General features: G+C 43.5%; 1 protein-coding gene across 6 annotated transcripts; it reads left to right on the forward strand.

Moving 5' to 3' along the window:
• Positions 1-8,261: 8,261 nt before the first annotated feature.
• arl13b (ADP-ribosylation factor-like 13b) lies at positions 8,262-15,542 on the forward strand. Of its 6 annotated transcripts, none has more exons than XM_024294283.2 (10): positions 8,262-8,796; positions 9,835-9,905; positions 10,011-10,260; positions 10,340-10,445; positions 10,517-10,719; positions 10,802-10,916; positions 10,986-11,139; positions 11,320-11,433; positions 14,237-14,305; positions 14,525-15,542. In XM_024294283.2, the coding sequence occupies exons 1-10, from the start codon at positions 8,738-8,740 to the stop codon at positions 14,662-14,664; spliced, it is 1,281 nt and encodes a 426-aa protein (XP_024150051.1). In that variant the 5' UTR covers positions 8,262-8,737; the 3' UTR covers positions 14,665-15,542. The 6 variants fall into 6 exon arrangements, with proteins under 6 accessions (XP_024150051.1, XP_024150050.1, XP_024150052.1 ...); XM_024294282.2 differs by having other exon boundaries at positions 8,263-8,796; positions 11,317-11,433; XM_024294284.2 differs by having other exon boundaries at positions 8,263-8,796; positions 11,317-11,433; positions 14,685-15,542.
• The last annotated feature ends 3,470 nt before the right edge of the window (positions 15,543-19,012 follow it).

The raw sequence follows: 19,012 nt of genomic DNA on the forward strand, positions 1-19,012 counted from the left end.
CTTTTTACAAGCAACTTTATTGACAATGACAGGGTTACAATTCCCTTTTACCCAAAAAGGTTTGATCAAGATGTTTCCTTATTTGTTTAATAGAACTAAAGAATTCCATCAAAACTGTTTATTTATTACATTTTTAGAAATTTCGAATCTTACTACCAAAAATAAAAGTGAACACTTTTTATACATAAATATATTTCATGCGTAAAATTAATAATAATGTGTTGAAACTTTATAAACTTTAGTTAAACATTATATAAATACTTTTTAAATCTGCATTTGCTAAGAAAGACATGGCTCCACTTGTTTTTTTGTTTCACCCTGTGTGACCGAGCTTCTTACCCAATCTCTAAGGGAGCGCCAGCCACCCTACGGACAAAGGTCATTGTAGCCATTTGTATTCAGGACCTTGTCGGGTCTGAGTTGCTGAATTTAGAACCATGGCCTCAGACTTAGCAGAACTCGCCATCATCCGTTCACTTCCCACTCGGCTGCAAATCAGGGCCGGATCTAGCCAGCCCCTGTTGGGGGTGCAAACAGAATATCGGGGGGGAGAGTTGGGGTTTACTGAGAGGTTGGGGTGTAAAATCCTCCCAAACCCCTCAAATCTGTTAAAGGGTTAGTAATGGGGTTGTGGGTCATTTTCGGTGTTAACTGTATTTCGCCTTATATTTACCATTTCCAAATGTTTTGGCGTGTTTTGAGCAAGAAATATTGAAATAAAACGGCATTTTTGAGGCCAAATTTGGCAAACCTGTCTCTTCCGGGTGAAAAGCTCCGTTTTGGTCACGTGGTGCGTGTGACGTAACAGGGGTCAACATAGCAAGATGGCTTCTCCTTAGCGTGTCGGAGCTAGCGATAGCGGCGATATTTCAAGGTCCACAATTCTGTCTTCAGACTCAGATTGTGGAAACATTTGTTCTGAAAGTGACGCTGATTCAGAGGCGCCGGGTGTTTGTGGTTTGAGGACTGTAAAGCCCTATCAATTTGAGCCGGCAGCGCGTAAAGTAAGAGCTCACAATCTGGCAATGACACTGACAGTGACGCTGAGAATGCCCATGAAAACGAAAGCTGTCAGTTTATCAGAGCCATGCTCGAAGCTGGAAGACGTGGAGCATCACGTGAAGCTTTATTTACAGATCGGAACCTTTTGGCGACTCTAAATCAAATCATCAATGACGCTGACTATCCGGGTCGGTAATGCAGAGTTTCATATGCAAAATAAAGAGCTTAGAGACATGTTTGCAGGACCGTCCGCCACTTTATTATTATTTATTTATTCACTTATTTAATCACTTTATTCACATACCCGGAAGCTCTTTCACCACCTTACTGCATGTCTCTGACATGCGCAGAAACCAAAGGAGAATGTAAACAGTGCTCCGTACGCCCCGTTCTCCACATGAATCGTCCCGTTTCAACACACAACAACAACAGGGGATGACAACAGTCTGTCACGTTAGCTAAGTACACTGAAAATTCCGAAAACGATTCCTCTTCAGATGAAAGCATCACACAGAAATGAATGAGATCTGATCTTTCACGGAGGAAGAAATGACTGGTGGACCGCTGCGAGTGTCGATGGTTTCATCAACGGATCTGCAGAGATCCTGCAAGCCACCATCAATGATTAATAAACTGCAAATCAAACAAAGAAACTTCCAAACATGTGCAATGTTTTAAACATTCAGTTTACCTGTTGAAATCAGAAGCTTTTCACAGTTTAGTCGGTCTGGTTCTGCTCACAGTGTTCATTCACAATAGGCTCATTTCGATTGTAAATCTCGAAAATTTACGACTTTAAAAATCATAATTTTATTTTCATTTTTTTTTTGTGGCCCTAATACTCCGTCGTACCATAACACCGATGTTTATAGAATTCAACTTTGCCGCAGCGCACACACATACATGTATCTGCAGACACCCTGGGTCCGCCTGCATTCTGCAGCTGGCGCTGTCTCACTCACATGACGTCAACGCGTCACGTGACCCAAATCGAGCCGTTTCTGAAGCAGGGCGACATGCGAGTGTGATTTGTCGTTGATTTTGTCAAATTTTACAAAAACCTGCGTTTGTCAACGGTAATTATTTGTTATTTTTGATACATTAGAACATGTGGAATATATCTGGATACTTATTTTAGCTTTGTCCCAGCCCATTACTAACACTTTAAAGTCCATGCATGTGTGGCATTTTTCTTGTGAAAGAGAGCAAATAAAAAAAATAATTATTTTGTTTTTGCAATTTCGAGTATTAAGTTTTATTCATTTTTATATTTCTCCTTTTAAATCTCTGTCAATCAAGCTGTTACAGACGGGCTCTGTCCTGTCCATCACAACAGCTCTGCTGCACATGCACTAAACCCCTTGTTTAGCCCTCGTTTAGACCACAAAACCTTCTCTTTTTGTAGTCCTCAATGTACCAAACGAACAAGCTATTACTGCAGAAACTCTTAATTCCTGTTTAAAAATTGTGAAAAATCCACAGATGAACAAATCTTCAGGGATAAAAGAATTTATTTTCATTAAAAGGGAATGGGTTCAAATCCAGCATTTGCATCGTTTCAGTATTTTTTATTGATTTTTTTTTAAATTATCACTAACTTACTCAATACACACTATAAATATTAATCAAAAACATCAGGATAATTCTTTAAACATCATATTATGTATTTTTTTATATGGAAATGAGCTTATCTTTTAGTAATACACGGTAGTGAATCTGATGTAAAAATGAACAAGAGTTCAAATCATCTGTAGTTATATGTGTGTTACTGTTGTCTTTAAAAGTTAACTTTGATTTTAATTTTATTTATTTCTCTAGGACAGTGGACATTAAATTTACCCAGCTGCTATTTTCCATTTGTTGTCCACGGACAGATGGTAAAAACTTAATATAAAACACAATAGTAAAGTTTATACTAAGGAGGAGAGTCATATTGAAATTCAACAGAATATTAAAGACAACCCCGACTTCCTGTTCTCGTTCAGTCCCGCTGTCCGCCTTCATCTCAGGCGCCTTTCCCCGCCCCCGCCTGCAGCCCCCTGGTCTCACCAACGGTACAGGCAAGTCACAAGTCATCTCAAACGCAGCTAATGTCCCGGTACTGTTAGCTTCGCTGTTACAAATACTGTTAGCTTTAAAGAAACAGAGACCTGTGGATTGTCAACTCCTTTCTCGCTTTTTCCTCCGAACTAGAACACAGAGAGAAATAGATGGAGGACAAGAAGGAGTTAAAATTACAGATGATCAAATCATTTTAGCGATAAACAGCAGACGAAAACTTCTAAGAGCTCTTCTGCTGAGAGGCGAGTCTGTCTCTGCTGCTGAGTCTGTGTGTGAGACGAGGGGCGAAGCCACGCCCTCCGTTGTATCTACCAATCATCACTAGCAGCTATTTTGAATGGGAGCCAGGGAGCGCTTTGATTTTCTTGTTTCCATTGTATCATGTTTGGGGGGCAGTCCTTGCATTAGGAGGGACATGCCTAGATCCAGCCTTACTGCAAACCATTCCAAAGCATGCTGGAAGTTCTGGTTCGATGAAGCCAACAGAACAACATCATCTGCAAAGACCAGAGAGGAAATCCTGTGGTCCCCAAACCAGACCCCCTCCAGCCCCTGGTTGCGCCTAGAAATTCTGTCCATAAAGACTATGAACAGAACCGGTGATAAAGGGCAGCCCTGCCGGAGTCCAACATGCACCGGGAACAGGTCTGACTTACTGCCGGCCATGTGAACCAAGCTCCTGCTCCAGTCGTACAGAGACCGGACAGCCCTGAGTAAGGCTCCCCGGACCCCATACTCCCAGAGCATCCTCCACAGGACACTAGGGGGAACGCGGTCGAACGCCTTCTCTAAATCCACAAAACACATATGGACTGGATGAGCGAACTCCCACGAACCCTCCAAAACCCTGAAGAGGGTGTAGAGCTGGTCCACTGTTCCACGACCAGGATGGAAACCGCACTGTTGTTCTTGGATCTGAGGTTCGACTATCGGACAGACTCTCCTCTCCAGTACCCTGGCGTAGACCTTCCAGGAAGGCTGAGGAGTGTGATTCCCAGGTAGTGGGAACACATCCTCCGGCGCCCCTTCTTGAAAAGGGGAAAAGGGGAACCACGTGTCAGCCAAGACACTCCCACAGCATCCTGAGACTTGAGGTACTCGGATAGACCTCATCCACCCCTGGAGCCTTCCACCAAGGAGCTTGTTGACTACCTCATTGACTTCAGCTTGGGTGATGGACAGCCCCGCTCCAACGTCCTCAAGGGGTCCTGGAGAAAACCCCCAGAAAGATTTTTTTTTTTTAATTGAAGAAAAAATAAAAGAAACACAAGTATTAAGAGCGCCTGGAGAAAACCTCTAAAAAGTTTTTTTTTAAAAAACAATCTTTTTACAGAAAAGAAACACAAAGACTCTAAACATCAGTGGGGGTGGGGGGGAAATGTACCTGGAGAACCCCCCCCCCCCGTAGAAAAAAAAAAACATTTATAAAAATGTATATACATACAGTTGTTCCAGTCCAGAGCTTCTGGAGAGTGAATGGGTGTGTGATTGAGGCCCTGAGACAGACTGGAGACCTGTCCAGGGTGAACCCCACCTTCGCAGATCAGTAGCCGGGTTAGGCTCCGGCACCCCTGCGACCCCGAGAGGGACGACGCGGTCAGGAAAATGAATGAATGTATAGATTGAAAAAATGGGATTCAACACCATGTTGTCATGTTCATAATAATGGTGAAAGAAGGAAAATGATGATCACGGAGGATTTTATTTGACAGGTATGGTGTATTTTGTTTTGAAAGAACCTTGTTTAATTGCTGCAAAAAAAGGGCTGCCAAAGTGGCTTAAAATTATATATAGTAAAATACAACACTGTTGTAATTCAATTGTTGTAAATATTTTAAAGCTATGTTTTTTAAAAGGAAATAACACAATAATATAAATAAAACATTATATATATATACATATTCAATTTTGTATTGCTTTGGATGAATAATACCAATAATCACTATTGTTTTAAAAATGTATTTTAAAAAATAAGCTCAAAAATGTGGCTGATCAGCCAGCGAACTTTTTTTTTATTAATTGACATTAGACTAAAAATATTTACTTAAGTAAGATTTAAAACAACTTTAAAATGGCCATCAAATATGCGACTCAGACCTACGAAATCCATACCGGATCGGTCGAGGCCCGGGTTAACAACGACCGCCATCGGTGCTGTTCACCGACAGGGTGCCGGTGGAAATTGGACTACTGTTGGTGGAAGAAGGAGAGGAGGAAGGCGGGTTCGTAGGGAGAGGGAGAAGAGGAAAGTCACTAGTGTTGGACTGAGAGTTGGGACTTTGAATGTTGGAACTATGACAGGAAAGGGTAGAGAGTTAGTGGACATGATGCAGAGGAGAAAGGTAGACATACTGTGTGTCCAGGAGACCAGGTGGAAAGGTAGCAAGGCTAGAAGTTTAGGAGCAGGGTTCAAGTTGTTCTATCATGGTGGAGATGGGAAGAGAAATGGAGTAGGAGTTATCCTAAAGGAGGAGTTTGTTAGGAGTGTTGTGGAGGTAAAAAGAGTGTCAGATAGAGTGATGAGTCTGAAGATAGAAATGGAGGGTGTCATGTTCAATGTTGTTAGTGGGTATGCCCCACAGGTAGGATGTGAGCTGGAAGAGAAGGAGAAGTTCTGGTTGGATCTTGATGAAGTGATGATGAGCATCCCTGGAAATGAGAGAGTTGTCATTGGTGCAGATTTCAATGGTCATGTTGGTGCAGGAAACCGAGGTGATGAGGAGGTGATGGGCAGGTTTGGTATCCAGGAGAGGAATGTAGAAGGACAGATGGTGGTTGATTTTGCAAAAAAGATGGAAATGGCGATAGTGAATACATTCTTTGAGAAGAGACAGGAACATAGAGTGACCTATAAGAGCGGAGGTAGAAGCACACAGATAGACTACATCTTGTGTAGACGGTGTAATCTGAAGGAGATCAGTGACTGTAAAGTAGTGGTTGGTGAGAGTGTTTCCAGACAGCACAGGATGGTGGTGTGTAGAATGACTCTGGTGGTGAAGAAGATGAAGAAAGAGAGGGCAAAGGCAGAGAAGAGGACAAACTGGTGGAAGCTGAAAAAGGAAGATTGTTGCATGACTTTTAAGAAACAGTTGAAACAGGCTCTGGGTGGTCAGGAGGTACTCCCAGATGACTGGATAACTACAGCTAATGTGATCAGGGAGACAGGTAGGAGTGTACTTGGTGTGTCATCAGGAAAGAGAGTTGATAAGGAGACTTGGTGGTGGAATGAGGAGGTGCAGGAGTGTATACGGAGTAAGAGACTAGCTAAGAAGAAGTGGGACACTGAGAGGACTGAGGAGAGTAGACAGGAGTACAGGGAGATGCAGCGTAAGGTGAAAGTAGAGGTGTCAAAGGCCAAACAAAGAGCTTATGATGACTTGTACGCTAGGTTGGGTAGTAAGGAGGGAGAGACTGACCTGTACAGACTAGCAAGGCAGAGAGATCGAGATGGGAAGGACATGCAGCAGGTTAGGGTGATCAAGGATAGGAATGGTAATGTGGTGACAGGTGTCAGTGGTGTAATGGAAAGATGGAAAGAATACTTTGAAGAGTTGATGAATGAAGAGAATGAGAGAGAACAAAGAGTAGAAGAGGTGACGGTTGTGGAGCAGGAAGTAAGAAAGATTAGTAAAGGTGAAGTGAGAGGGGCTTTGAAGAGGATGAAGAGTGGAAAGGCTCTTGGTCCTGATGATATACCTGTGGAGGTATGGAAGTGTCTAGGAGAGATGGCAGTGGAGTTTTTGACCGGGTTGTTCAACAGGATCTTAGGTGGTGAGAAGATGCCTGAGGAATGGAGGAGAAGTGTGATGGTGCCCATTTTTAAGAATAAGGGAGATGTGCAGAGTTGTGGTAACTACAGAGGAATAAAGCTGATGAGCCATACAATGAAGGTGTGGGAAAGAGTAGTGGAAGCCAGACTAAGAGCAGAAGTGAACATTTGTGAGCAGCAGTATGGTTTCATGCCAAGAAAGAGCACTACAGATGCAACATTTGCTTTGAGGATGTTGATAGAGAAGTACAGAGAAGGTCAGAGAGAGCTCCACTGTGTCTTTGTAGATCTGGAGAAAGCTTATGACAGAGTGCCCAGAGAGGAACTATGGTATTGTATGAGGAAGTCTGGAGTGACAGAGAAGTATGTCCGAGCAGTGCAGGACATGTATGAGGGCTGTAAGACAGTGGTGAGGTGTGCTGTAGGGGTGACAGAGGAGTTCAAGGTGGAGGTGGGATTACATCAGGGATCAGCTCTGAGCCCCTTCCTGTTTGCAATGGTGATGGACAGACTGACGGATGAGGTTAGACAGGAATCACCATGGACTATGATGTTTGCAGATGATATTGTGATTTGTAGTGAGAGCAGGGAACAGGTGGAGGTGGAGTTAGAGAGGTGGAGGTTTGCCCTGGAAAGGAGAGGAATGAAGGTTAGCCGCAGTAAGACAGAGTACATGTGTGTGAATGAGAGGAACCAGAGTGGAAGAGTGAGGTTACAGGGAGAAGAGATAAAGAAGGTGGAGGAGTTTAAGTATTTAGGGTCAACAGTACAGAGTAATGGAGAGTGTGGAAAAGAAGTGAAGAGGAGAGTGCAAGCAGGTTGGAATGGGTGGAGAAAAGTGTCAGGTGTGATGTGTGACAGAAGAGTTTCAGCACAAATGAAAGGAAAGGTGTACAAGACTGTGGTGAGACCAGCCATGTTGTTTGGACTAGAAACAGTGGGACTGAAGAAAAGACAGGAAGCAGAGCTGGAGGTAGCAGAGATGAAGATGCTGAGGTTCTCTTTGGGAGTGACCAGGATGGATAGGATCAGGAATGAATACATCAGAGGGACAGCACATGTTAGAGGTTTTGGAGATAAAGTCAGAGAGGCCAGACTGAGATGGTTTGGACATGTTCAGAGGAGAGACAGTGAATATATTGGTAGAAGGATGCTGAGTCTAGAGCTGCCAGGAAAGAGGTCTAGAGGAAGACCAAAGAGGAGGTTTATGGATGCAGTGAATGAAGACATGAAGGTGGCTGGTGTTAGAGTGGAGGATGCTGAAGACAGGCTTAGATGGAGGAAACTGATTCGCTGTGGCGACCCCTGAAGGGAAAAGCCCAAAGGAAAAGAAGAAGAAGAGATTTGACAACATCAAGGTGCAGTACCGTTTACTGCCTGCGTGCATCGCTGTCTCCCTCCCTTCTCTCAAAGGGCGAAACGCGCATGACAGAACGATGACGTAAGCACGTCTGCAGCCTAGCAGCAGAAACGACGGCGTAAACAAAACAGCCAGCTACACAACATCTATTGCTAATTGCTAAACGTTTATTTAAATATTTTTCTTAAAACTGTAAATGTAGCGAAATTGTTTTGAACGGGAACATTGTCTGTTAGCATTTCTATCGATTATTTATAAATTAAAAACCTGTCTTGTATTTATAGACTCAGAAAACGACACCGTTACAGTTAGCTTAATAGCATTAGCTAGCATCAAGTAACGGGATTTTGTAGTTCTTTCTGCTGTTCTTTAATTTAATTGTATATTCCCACGGTTACTTCATCTATATATTTTATAAACACATTCCAGCGTTGTTGTTGCTTTTCGTCATGTCATAAATCCCGGTACCGAATCCTCCGCGCGGCGGATGCGGGCTGGAGAAGCGGAGCTGCGGGACCGATGAGCTTCTCTGACGGCGGACGGAGATGTTTAGCCTGATGGCCAACTGTTGCAACTGGTTAAAGCGCTGGAGAGAGCCCGCCAGGTGAGCCCCGCGATCCGTGCACCGCAAGCGAGCGCGCGGACGCTCCACAGCATCCGTGCCCGGTGGGGGTGGGGGGTTCAGTCCGGGCCTGTCTGAGCAGACTACATGTGGAGGATTCATTCTGATGCTCGGACTTCTTTGATGCTTCAGATGAATTGTTTTAATAGAAAATGTGTTTGAATTAATTAATATTAACGCCACATTACAGTTTTTATGATATTTAAAAGTAAAAAAATATCTTATCCATGAGAATTTGACCTGTCTGCGAATGTAAAGCAGCAAAAGGCCAGCGTTAAGTAAACATCACTTAACTGACGTGGTAACTATGAGACATCTGATCCTCTGGATTTACTCTGAAATCCTCCGGTAATCCCGCAGACAGCTCGGAGCTGCAGATCTTCTGCCTGCAGCCGGTTAGGCCGGCATGGGTTAGTGCGCAGCTCTCTGCCTCAAGAGTTCCTCAAGAACTTCCATCCATGACGTCCAGCTGGCTCCAGAGGACGGTTAGATGGATTGTGCAGTTGATGTCTTTCAGGCGCAAGTGTCAAAGTTAAGTATGAGGACCGGCGCTCTCAGGAGGCGATCAGTAGGTGCTTTGAGGTAGAGGACCGGCGTGAGGTGGAGGTGTCCAGCTGCTGCGCTCGGTTCTGCTGTGTAAGAAGAATTATTTCTGATCTGTAGAAGGGTTGCAGTGGTGTGGAGCGTCTTTCAGAGTAACTGGTTTAGCTCCTGTCTGCAGGTGACAGAAGGTTCTGCTTATTCATTTTCTCTCATGCATGAATTCTGTTTCATGCAAACATGCACAAAGTTTGTGTTTATCTCATTTAAATCTGCACAATGAGTCATTAAAAAAGCTGCGTGCTGTTCTAGGTGAGCATAGTGACGCACTCAACCCCCTCCGTGTTGGTCTCTGACTCGTCATTCAGATTAATATCTGGATTATCTGTTCCATAAGTGCGTCACCAGATCTCAGTGAGGCTGCAGGTTGATGTTGGGATTTAGGTTCAGGTTGATTCATTTTTCCCTGCTGCTCTACAGAAAAGTGACCTTGGTGATGGTTGGGCTCGACAACGCTGGAAAGACGGCCACGGTGCGCGGCATCCAGGGGGGTGGGTATCTGCTGAAGATGATTATTAACGAGAGTGAAAATGTTTCCTGTGAATAAACAGCATCATGGTACATATTTGGTGACGCTTGTCTGATGTTTCCCTCAGAGAATCCGCAGGATGTTGCTCCGACTGTGGGATTCTCCAAGGTGGACCTGAAGCAGGGCAAGTTTGAGGTCACCATATTTGACCTCGGGGGAGGAAAGAGGATCAGGAGCATCTGGAAGAACTACTACTCGGAGTCGCATGGCGTGGTGTTCGTGGTGGACTCCAGCGATGTCCAGCGCATCCAGGAGACGCGGGAGACCATGGCGGAGGTCCTGCAGCACCCGCGCATCGCAGGCAAACCGGTGCTGGTGTGAGTGACCGTTCCACAGCCGCCGACACCAATGTGGGACTCTCAGGAATGTTTCAAATGTTTTTCGTTCCATTTTCAGGCTGGCCAACAAGCAGGATCAGGAGGGAGCGCTGGCTGAAGCGGACATCATCGAGAACCTGTCCTTAGAGAAGCTGGTTAACGAGAACAAGTGTCTCTGTCAGATCGTAAGTGTTTCTGCAGCTGCTGTGAGATGAGTTCGTGCTTCTGGAGGATTCATCCTCTGTTCTGGTCTCAGGAACCCTGCTCTGCCGTCATAGGCTACGGAAAAAAGGTGGACAAGTCCATCAAAAAGGGCCTGAGCTGGCTCCTGAACAACATTGCCAAAGACTACGAGGCCATCGCCGAGCGCGTGCAGAAGGACACCGCCGAGCAGCGCGCTCTGGAGGAGCAGGACAAGAAGGAGAGGGCAGAGAGGGTCCGGAGGATCCGGGAGGAGAGGTGAGGAAACGCGGCTCGACAACAGGAGGAGTTCTGCATAAAAACGTAGGAAAAGTGTGGTGAGATGACGTTCTGTCCACAGAGAGCGGCAGGAGCGCGAGGAGGCAGAACGAGATGGCAGGCTGATCCAAGAAGAGGAGCTGGAGGACGAGAACATCCAGAACCCCTTCCAGCCAATAGGAAGTGTGGTTTCTAAGGTGCGCTCGGCAGCACATGTTCCATTAATGCTGGTTTGCAGAGCTAACCGTCTGTTTTTCTGTTGTCAGAATGAGGAAAGAGAGAAGATGAGGCTCGGAGAGCAGCAGGAGGGCGGGGCTAACCGCTTTGGGACATGGGTGGAGCAGGAGGAAGAGGAGTTTGAGGAGGACAACGGCGGGGAGCCAGATGGCACCAGACAAACGCCAGAAAACAGCAGCTCAGGTGAGCGTTCATGCAAACGAAGGCGGTCGCTGGAAGCAGCGCTCTGCTCCGGAACGCTCAGAACCTTCTCATGCGAACGATGGCGATTTAATGAGATAATTAGTGAACGAAGAGACCACATTTCATCACTTCACCTGAACTCCAGAGCCTGAAGCGCTTCTGCGTCTCCTTCCTCAGCAGGGGAGCAAAGCAAGAAGAAGAGCAGCAAGCTGCACCTGAAGAGGAAACACAAAGTGGACCCTCTGAGGACGGAGGACAGACCTGTGGAGAGCCCCACGCCTCCACCCCCTCCAGGTGAGTGCAGCCTCCTCACCTGCAGCAACAGCTCCCACCTACTTCCTGTGGCTCACCTGACTCACGTCTGTGAGCTGTGGCTCAAATCTCAGGGGTCCAACCCACGAGAGTTGGTGACGACCATGGATTGGAAATCACGGGACATACGGCGTGACAGATGTGTTGCATTGCTACGCATCAAAAGTACAAAAAGAAGCACAAAAGACACAATGTTTTGCAATCGACTTCAAAAATCTTAACAACAAAATAATCTGACAGGAGGAATCATCACAGGACAGATTTTAACAGAGAGAAATTAGGCTGAGAACCGTGAACTGTGCTCTAAAGTGAGTACTAGCAACTCGCGATTAGCTTGCTTGATTGGTTCTTCAATGTATGTTTTTATTAATGTTTTATGTTTTAAAACATGGCAGATGTTATTCACACGTATTTACGTGAAACCAGCACAAAAACTGATATAAATTCACTGTTGCTGTTGTTTTTAGCATTTTGGCTCCGCCTCCCGGGGGAGAGGCAAGGTAGTTTCTAGCAGGGAGAGTGAGAGTGGAAGCAGACGGCTCAACAAGACATGAACACACAGACACACTAAAGGCAGTTCACGGTGGAACTGAATAAATAAAATGTGCATTGTGAAAAGTGCCGTACTGAACCGTGGAACGAGTATCGAACAGTTCCGTTTTATATTGAACATTGTTACATCTCTAGTTTGCACATCATTTTTGAAATACGTGCCATCGACCGGAGAAAGCCCAACTAGAACAAACAGCGCTAACGCTAATGCTAGCTGTCTGCTCAGTGACATAAACACAGCAGAGAGCAGATGTTAGTGAAGGAGCTGTGGATGTAAACTTTAACCTGCCTCAACATTTACTGTTATTATCTCTGTGTTTGGAATCTTAACAGTCTCCAGATGTATTTGATGTTATCATCCAAGTTCTAGTTTAGAAGTGTTTCTTGTATCAGCTAAAGATTCAGAATACTTTTATTGTCATTGTTGCACAGGGACCTTGTGATACAACAAAAAATCTGGTGCTCTCCAGCCAATAAAATAAAATAGACAGAAAAATATATGTGTATTATATAAAGATGCTAGCAGGAGCCTTACTCTCAAAGTACTATGAAATTGTCTATTTGATTGTAAATTTTGAATGCAATTGAGATGTTTTTACCATATATAATAAAATAAGTAATTCAAGTTGTAGTTTCAGGGGAAAATGTGAAAAGGGGTGTTTTTATAGCACTTTGATGTGTTTCTAATAGGGAAAAAGCTTTGATACTAAACTTTATCAGTCATTCATGCCATTGAACTTCATCAGTCTCCCTCCTTTCTGGTCTTGGGTGACAATCATTTACAAGCTCTGTTTTATGGATTTTAGCACAGAGGCAAAATAATAGAAGCCGTTAATTTGACAGCAACACATTACCTGTAGCAGTAGAATGCGCAATTCTTGCACTATTTAGAGATTAATCTTTATATATGATAAATATTTAAATGTACCACAGGGTTAGTCATTTTCTAAGCTTGAATTCGAGCCATATTTTGTAAAAATCGGTTAAGAAATGAGGGAGCTAGCCTGATTTTTGTGGTTGATGTCTCCCTGACCTCCACTGAAAGAGCTGCGTTCTGCCGCCGTGACTCAAAGCATAACGATAGCGCCTGTCATGGCTCACAACTCAAATCTCGTGGGTCACGACTCAAATCTTGTGGGTCAGGACTCAAATCTCGTGGGTCAGGACTCAAATCTCGTGGGTCAGGACTCAAATCTTGTGGGTCAGGACTCAAATCTCGTGAGTCATGACTCAAATCTCGTGAGTCATGACTCAAATCTCGTGAGTCATGACTCAAATCTCGTGAGTCATGACTCAAATCTCGTGGGTCATAACTCAAATCTCGTGGGTCATAACTCAAATCTCGTGGGTCATAACTCAAATCTCGTGAGTCATGACTCAAATCTCGTGAGTCATGACTCAAATCTCGTGGGTCAGGACTCAAATCTCGTGAGTCATGACTCAAATCTCGTGAGTCATGACTCAAATCTCGTGGGTCAGGACTCAAATCTTGTGAGTCATGACTCAAATCTCGTGGGTCAGGACTCAAATCTCGTGGGTTATGACTCAAATCTCGTGGGTCACAACTCAAATCTTGTGGGTCATGACTCAAATCTCGTGGATCAGGACTCAAATCTCGTGGGTCAGGACTCAAATCTTGTGGGTCAGGACTCAAATCTCGTGGGTCAGGATTCAAATCTCGTGGGTTATGACTCAAATCTCGTGGGTCAGGACTCAAATCTTGTGGGTCAGGACTCAAATCTTGTGGGTCAGGATTCAAATCTCGTGTGTCACGACTCAAATCTCGTGGGTCAGGACTCAAATCTCGTGGGTTATGACTCAAATCTCATGGGTCACGACTCAAATCTCGTGGGTTATGACTCAAATCTCGTTGGTCACCACTCAAATCTCGTGGGTCATAACTCAAATCTCGTTGGTCACAGCTCAAATCTCGTGGGTAGCGGCCCACGAGATTTGAGCTGTGACTCCGGAGTCGTGAGTATGGTGAGTCTTCTCTCTGGAGCTCTGCAGGAGGACGTTTGCGGTTTCAACAGAGACTTGTGTTTTTTCTGAGCCTGAACAACTTCTCTGAGCATTCTTTGGAAGAGTTCAAGGAAGATAAACTCTGAATGAACTCCAGAGCGTTTCCCTGAAACGTTTCACTTCATCATCTCCTCCAAGCTGTGTGTTTCTGTGTGTGACTGTAAACAAAGAGCTCTCAGCGGGTTTCCTCATCAGCTCTCTGTCTCCTCAGTGGGATGGGCCACACCTAAAGCCTCTAGACTTCCTAAACTCGAGCCCCTCGGAGACTCCAGACATTCGGGTAAAGCTGGCCGTGAAAACGGCCTCCGCCGTCACCGCCGCCTCATTAACTCGGTCTCCATCATCCGTTCAGGGTTTCCTCCACGCAGTGACGTTTAGATTGGATCCTAGTGGGAGCAGCTGATTCCTGTTCCTGTCAGACAGAGTTCTTGTGGAGGAAACCCTGAACTGTGTCTGAGTACTAATGAATGTCACAGACTCATCTCTGCCCCCCCACCAGGCATGTGCTTGACTGTGTGCGGAGCCTCCGCGGTTCCAAACGTCACTGATCTGGGCCGTGTGGTCTGTGATTGCTGCTGTTGTCTGGAGTCTGGCATGAAGCATGAGCCGCTCTCCAACATGATGGACGGACCTGATTGACCTTCTCTCTCCCTCCACAGATTTTTACAAGAAACCGCTCCCGCCTCTTGCCAATAGACAGCGTCCTAACGGCGACTCTCATGACGTCATTTTCTAAACTTTTTTTTTTTTTACCCAGAAAAGTTACAGATCAGTCATGGATATTTCCTGTTTTGTTTTTCTTCTCTGAAGCACCTGGTGTGTGACGACCAGAACAGGACCGGCGGCGGCGGCGCTGCAGTGCAGAGGACTCGGATCAGTCCACTCCCACCTGACTCGGACTTACAGAACCTTAACTGTTCCGTTCTTACTGAACAAACGCACGTTTAGTGCCGAGCTCTTATTTTTCTACAGTATTAGAACGCTTGGACCTTTTATTCCCCTCAGAAACACTCATGAATGTATCAGCCATTCCTGAATCAAATTATGATTTTTTTATTTTTGCACCTGAGATTCAGAACAGTGAGCAGGAAGAGGAGCTCTTCTGTACTTTTATATGACTGAAACGTTTTGTGATAAGTCTGTGTTCGCTTCAAATGATGTTCAAATGAAAAAAAGAGGTGGGGTTTATCCTGCTGGCGTTGTGGCGCTGCGTCTGTCCGCTTTGTGTCGTTCTGCTGGAAACATTGTTTCTGTCTGTGGCTCCATTTTCCACTTCGCCGTCCCAGAAGCCTTTGCAGCTGGCGGGACTGGTCTCGACATGAGGAGGAGTCGTTCAAAGCTCATGACTGTATCCCGTCACACGGCAGAACATTGTGATGTCATTGAAACATGTCGTATCTGACCCGTGTAGTGCGAACCGCTTTTGTTAATGACCTGGATGTTTAAAACAAAAAAAGCTTTTTTTTCTACACAAATGCAGTTTTGTAAGCGCACAATTAAAGATGTTTTTCGTACGACTTCCCTGTCATTTTTGTTCTGTGAGCTGCTGCGGTTAAACCGGAGCGGTGAGGTGTTGATGTGTTTTTGGCTCAACATGAACTTCAGTTGGTTCAATCCCCATCCTCTAATGAGCTGTCAAACCGCTGCGCGCCCGTCACAGCTTATGGTAATGCAGTGTTGCTGCTAAATGGCTCATAAGCAGACTGTTGTCAATTTGTAATCACGTGTGGGATTGAGACGAACAGCATGAAATGATGCCATCAAAACATTTTAGAAAAACGAAATTATAAACAATCTGAGCAGATTTTATTCTAACAGTTTATATCTCGGCTAATGTTATTCACACATATGAGATCGAGCACAAAAACTGATGGAAAGTCATGTTGGCCAGATGAAAGATGCGTTTTAATTGTGTCTAAGGCTGAATGTAGCTGTTATAATAGGAGATATTTGTTGTTTTATGGGGTATTTTAAGGGGTAATTGTAAAAACAGAATATTTTAAGTACAGCTATTAAGCCACTTATTTTCAACTTTCAAAATAAGAGCGTACAAAAAATTGAAGCACCAGCTGGATGTATTTTAGAAATCAGGTGTAAATTGTCACTTCCTTGTGTAACTATATATTTTTGACAATTTCCAATTTATTTGATCCTTGTTTACCTTTACTTTCCCAGAGATCAGACACGATTATGAGCAAAAACAACTCAGAGCAATGTCAAAGCATAACTCAACCGGTACTAGGTTTACTTTAATGTGAGACACGCTGATGCTCTCTGACTTTAGTCTGTTTTTAGTGATTCTGTGAACTCAGAAATGTAATCAACTTTAACTGGACAGAAAAGATCTTCTGCAGATCTACGTCTCATCCCCGTCATGGAAAGCTAGCGTTAGCATTAGCATCAATTAGAAGAAGAAAATCTGAATGACCTTCATAATCAAACCAGCAGCATTCAGTGAATTTCCTGTTACCATTGTCTAACTTTAGAGAGAAATAATCCACGACTTGTTTAATATCATCCAGAGGGTTTTGGGGAAGCAGCTGTGGAGGATTCTGCAGGAGGAATACTGACATTTGTACTTGTGAACGATTTAAGGGAGGAAAACGAATACAGTTAGGTATTACATTTACAAAATAAACATTGTTCATTTTTCTTTTAAAATTGGTAAGGTTACCTATTATTATTATTATTGTAAATTGCTTTAAACAGCATTCAGCTGTCATATGTGTGAGTCTGTGTGAGAGTTGGCAGCTCAAGGAAATGAAAAAAAGTAATCTGATGTAATTCTATTTAAATGTGACCACATTTAGTGTTCATTTAATGAAATTAATCTATGTTTGTTCATAATACTTGTAAAAAAAATGACATATTTATTCATTTCCAGGGTTAACACAAGTGTTGCTGTTTGAGAGGTTAGCACCTATTTAAAATGCATCACCAAATACATTTTGAAATACATCTGCTGTAGGTTTGCTACGACAGGTTTGTGTAAATGTGTAACTTTATAAATATTAGGTACAGTAAATAAAGTTACCCAATCAATATATGTAAATATTCTAAGTTAATTTGAAATAAAGATGTTAGTATATTGATGTTTCGTTAAAAAAAAAAAAATGTTCTGCTTGTTTAAAATTTAAAAGGAACATTTAAAAAAAGGAATAACATAGTTAAAAAAACAACTCCAACCCAGATTTTTTGGGTAAGGATATTTTCAGGAGCATGTGAATAAAACTATAAAATTATTTGAATTTAGGAATTTTATTTGCCAAATTAATTGGGTTTTTTTTGTGAAAAGGTAAAGATGTAATGTAATATTTTCACATAACATTTTACGGTAATTCTACCTAAGAAAAGTGAAATAAATCTTATTTTTCTTCTTTTTTAGGGGGGACTTTTGAATATTTTTAAATGCTATTGCAGGAAACTTTCTGGAATACTGTAAAACGAGTTGATTGAAAAAGTTTGTCCTAAAGGCACAAAAGTGTTTGAGGGTAAACTTGTGTAGTTTTTTATTTTGTGTGAGAATTCTGTCAGTTTGAAGAGTTGTTGCACTTTTAGAAAGAAGTTAAACATGTAGATAACTAAAAAGTGTTTTTTTGTAGTATTTAATGTTACTTTTATAGGAGTTCTTGAAATACCATCATGTATTGTTGCTTTATTCATCTCCCAGTTGGTGTTTAGTATCTTTCTGTGCTGCAAAGGTTTGAACATGAAGGTTTCTTTAATTCACATGTTTTTAATGCCAGTTTAACCATGAGACACCAAGCTCCTCCTCCTCGTCCTGTCGCCCTCAGCGCCGCACGTTCAATACTCTTTGTGTGGTACAGGCGTTCAGAAGCGTTTCCGCCAGCGCGCTCCGTGACATTAGGATCCCAGCATGTCTCAACCCAACCATGAAGTCAAATTTAATTAAAGGCAGCTGCTCCTGCAGGAGGACTGGAGGTTAGCAGCATGTTTTACCTGCATGTATGGGAGGCCTGAGGGAGAAGGCTTCCTCTTGTTCTTCTGCAGCATCAGCAGGTTTGATGCTGAAGTCTCTTCGTCTTTTCCCTCTATATGACTCAAGTATCTTCTGAGGGAAAACAGAGGAAAGCATCTTTGCTGGACCGGCGGGAGTCGAACCATCAAACATAAAGGCCTTCATGAGAGCAGGCGAACTCCCTGCTGTGGTAAATCACTGGCAGCAAAGGAGCCGTGAACTGAGATGAAACATTTTCTGCTGCTGCCAGCGGAGCCACCACTCATTCGTAGATGTGCGCTCTGCGGGCTTCATCCTCCTGCTGCCTGAGGAACGCCCGGTGACGCTGCTGCTTTCAGTGACAGGACGATGCAGCGCGGGAGGTTCTGAGGAGGCCTTCAGCTCAAGGACTTTTACTTTGAAAGAGTTGACTTTAGTCCTTGAAAAGCCCACAACAAACGCATGTGTTCCTGTCAGCTGACATGGCCACGTTCTTTTCTAAACACATCCATCTGATTAAAACTAACATTTTGTATTAAATAACATGAAGGGAAAATAGATTCATCACAACCACTGAACTGAAGTCGGAAACAAGAAACAAATAAAGAAATAAAACAACATTTATGACGTAGAAATGTGGAGCCAGCCACTCTGATGACCTTAGAACTTTATAGTCATACTTTTAAATACTTATTAAAAGTTCAACTGTTTCAGAATATTTAATATATATGTTATTTAGTGTATTATTTTTCCTTTTATTCTAAATGCATAATTATAATTTTATATATATACAAATGTCTGTCTGCAACAGACTGGCAACCTGTCCAGGGTGAACCCCGCCTTCGCCCATCAGTAGCCGGGTTAGGCTCCGGCACCCCCGTGACCCCGAGAGGGACGAAGCGGTCAAGAAGATGGATGGATGGACATATGTCTGTATAGATGTATATATATACTGCTCACAAAAATTAAAGGAGCACTTTAAAGAAACACATTAGATACATCAGATCTCAATATGAAGTTGGATATCTA

This window comes from Oryzias melastigma, linkage group LG2 (assembly GCF_002922805.2).
Source record: "Oryzias melastigma strain HK-1 linkage group LG2, ASM292280v2, whole genome shotgun sequence".
NCBI classification, from domain to species: domain Eukaryota; kingdom Metazoa; phylum Chordata; class Actinopteri; order Beloniformes; family Adrianichthyidae; genus Oryzias; species Oryzias melastigma.

Coding starts and splice junctions, on each gene's coding strand:
- arl13b (XM_024294282.2), top strand. CDS start 8,738: ATGTTTAGCCTGATGGCCAACTGTTGCAACTGGTTAAAGCGCTGGAGA. Junction 10,446..10,516: donor ACAAGTGTCTCTGTCAGATC/GTAAGTGTTTCT, acceptor TTCTGGTCTCAG/GAACCCTGCTCTGCCGTCAT. Junction 11,434..14,236: donor CACGCCTCCACCCCCTCCAG/GTGAGTGCAGCC, acceptor CTGTCTCCTCAG/TGGGATGGGCCACACCTAAA.